At 42.3% G+C, this 2,234-nt stretch overlaps 1 protein-coding gene across 1 annotated transcript in view; it reads left to right on the forward strand.

The window, feature by feature from the left end:
• Positions 1 to 11: 11 nt before the first annotated feature.
• The window catches only part of CHFR (checkpoint with forkhead and ring finger domains, E3 ubiquitin protein ligase), a 21,411-nt gene continuing 19,188 nt past the window's right edge, over positions 12 to 2,234 (forward strand). The window contains exons 1-2 of the mRNA XM_017734731.1: positions 12 to 219; positions 2,090 to 2,189. Coding sequence (XP_017590220.1) covers positions 84 to 219; positions 2,090 to 2,189 — 236 coding nt within the window. The 5' untranslated portion in view covers positions 12 to 83. The remainder of the gene's footprint in view (positions 220 to 2,089; positions 2,190 to 2,234) is intronic.

The following is a 2,234-nucleotide window of genomic DNA, read 5'->3' on the forward strand; positions in this document are numbered from 1 at the left end:
CCGGGGAACGCTGTGCCCCCCGGGTGCCGTGTGATGATGGGGTTTGGGTTCGCTTTGTTTGTTTTTGTCAGATGTGAATCCAAATGGAGCAGTCGGAAGGAGGCGAGCAGAGCCAGCAGCAGCCGCAGCCCTGGGGGAAGCTGATCCGGCTGGGTGCTGATGAGGCAGAGCCGCACGTCCTGCTGCTGAAAAGAGAATGGACCATTGGGCGGAAGAAAGGTGGGACAGGGACGCGCTGCGCTGGCCTGGGGCGGTGTTTGGGGGACAGCAGCCATCCCCCCTCCTGCCCTCTACAGCATTGGAAGGTGGACTGAAACTAGTTGGGTTTGGTGCTTTCAGCTGTTGGAGGTGCTTGCCAGGCCATCCCGTATTCCTAATTTACCTCTTAGCTCTGTGAATAAGTGGTTTTATATTGACTTTTTTGTTTTCCGTAACTTGTGACGCGGGCACATTTCAAAGTCAGTATGCCTTTTAGGTAGTCTGTGGCCGTTTGTATAGATAAGGAAAGCCGATTGTTGATTCAGAAGTTTCTGTGCTTTGGTCCTGTTTACGTTCTCATTTTGTTTCTGTGGTTAAAATAAGTTGGAACTGCAATGCAAAATGCTTCGGCTTCACAGAAAAGAAAACACCCACATAAAAGCCCTTAATTCTTCTGGCCATGTAAAGACTGCCAACGAGTACTGAAAGTTTCTCTGAGAGTCGATTTGAAAGCTTTATTCCCAGAGGCTTGGGCTTGTACTACTTGCCTTTATTTTAAAGGATTTCATGCTTAGTGTGTTTGAAACAAGAATCGAAGTGTTTTAACTTTCTTTTACTGTGCCTTGACACTACTAATTTTCTTTTTCCTGTTCATCAGTTCAAGCTATTTGGCTGATCAGTCACATCCTGTAAATAGTTGTAACCAAACACCAGATGCTATAGCTCTATGAGAAGGGCAGTGTCTTGTAGGAAAAATGTTTTGCAAATTTACAGTAGGTGGTATCTATTGAGATTGCTAATCATTAAGCTGTGGGTAGATTCTTCAAGCTGATGTCTGTTTGAGGGTTGTCTGGCAGAAAAAAAAGATGAATTCTTTTGTGTTTAGTTGCTTTCATAGCTGTTTGCTAGTGGATTAATAAAACGGAGGGTTACTGGAATACCAAATTGTGACTTTATAAGCGATACTTATGAGTCTCCAGGAGCATTAGATTTGCTTGTTTGAGGTAGTGGCTACTGCTTTCCTTCTGGATCTGTTGTTGGGCAGGCTGAGATCAGTGCACCCACAGTGTGAACAGGTGGAAGGGAATCTTGGTTGTTAATTATAACTTTGGTGTAAGCAAGTATTTTGAGTCGTTTGTGAGAGATCAGTGGGGAGCCTTGAGTGTTGCTTTGAATATTCAATGTTAAAGTGAAGTAAAAAGAGTAGATTTTGTCAGAGCCCTTGAGACGTAGGTAAGAAGGTTTCTATCACATCCACATTGCCATGACACTTCTCCTGTGTATCCCTAAATCTTGGTCCTGGATTTGTAATTCTCTTCAGCTTTATTAACACAATAATGCTGTCAACAGAGATGAGGAAAACTTTCCTATTTAAAAACAAACAAAAGACTGTAAGATAGAGCAGTGATACTTTTTCTTATAAATCAGTTATTGGTTCCTACTACTTTTCCCCAATACACCAGAATAAAACAGAAGTTAAATCCAATGAAACAACATCACAGTGATGTGAAAGAAGAGCTGGGTGCTGTGAGATGTGTGCCTTTAGGAGTTAAACTGAGCACTTCAGATACATGTGGATTTATTTCTGTACCACTCTAGAACAGAGTAGTTGTGATTTGATTTCCATCTTTGAGGGCTAGGATTGGGGGGAAAAAGGGAACTGAAACCCTTTCAAATGGCTGAAGTTTCATATCAGCACATGGCGTATCTCACCACTTGTATTTGTGTATCTCACACTAGACTGTGTTGCTGCCTGTGTGACAGTAGAAGTTTTGAACTATTGCAGATGTACATGAGTCAGTTTGTGTTGCATTTATAGCCATGTAGAATGCTGATCTGACTGTGTAATGTGTATTTTTAAGCACACTGGGAAATCTGCTTTCTTTTTAAGGCTGTGACTTATCTTTCCCTGGCAACAAGTTGGTGTCTGGAGATCACTGTAAAATCACAGTGGATGAAGAATCTGGTCAAGTGTCATTGGAAGATACAAGGTTGGTTTCTCAGAATATTCTTGGAGGGACTTTTGTCAAAAGTTC

Source organism: Corvus brachyrhynchos, unplaced genomic scaffold (assembly GCF_000691975.1).
Source record: "Corvus brachyrhynchos isolate BGI_N302 unplaced genomic scaffold, ASM69197v1 scaffold114, whole genome shotgun sequence".
Classification (NCBI taxonomy): Eukaryota; Metazoa; Chordata; class Aves; order Passeriformes; family Corvidae; genus Corvus; species Corvus brachyrhynchos.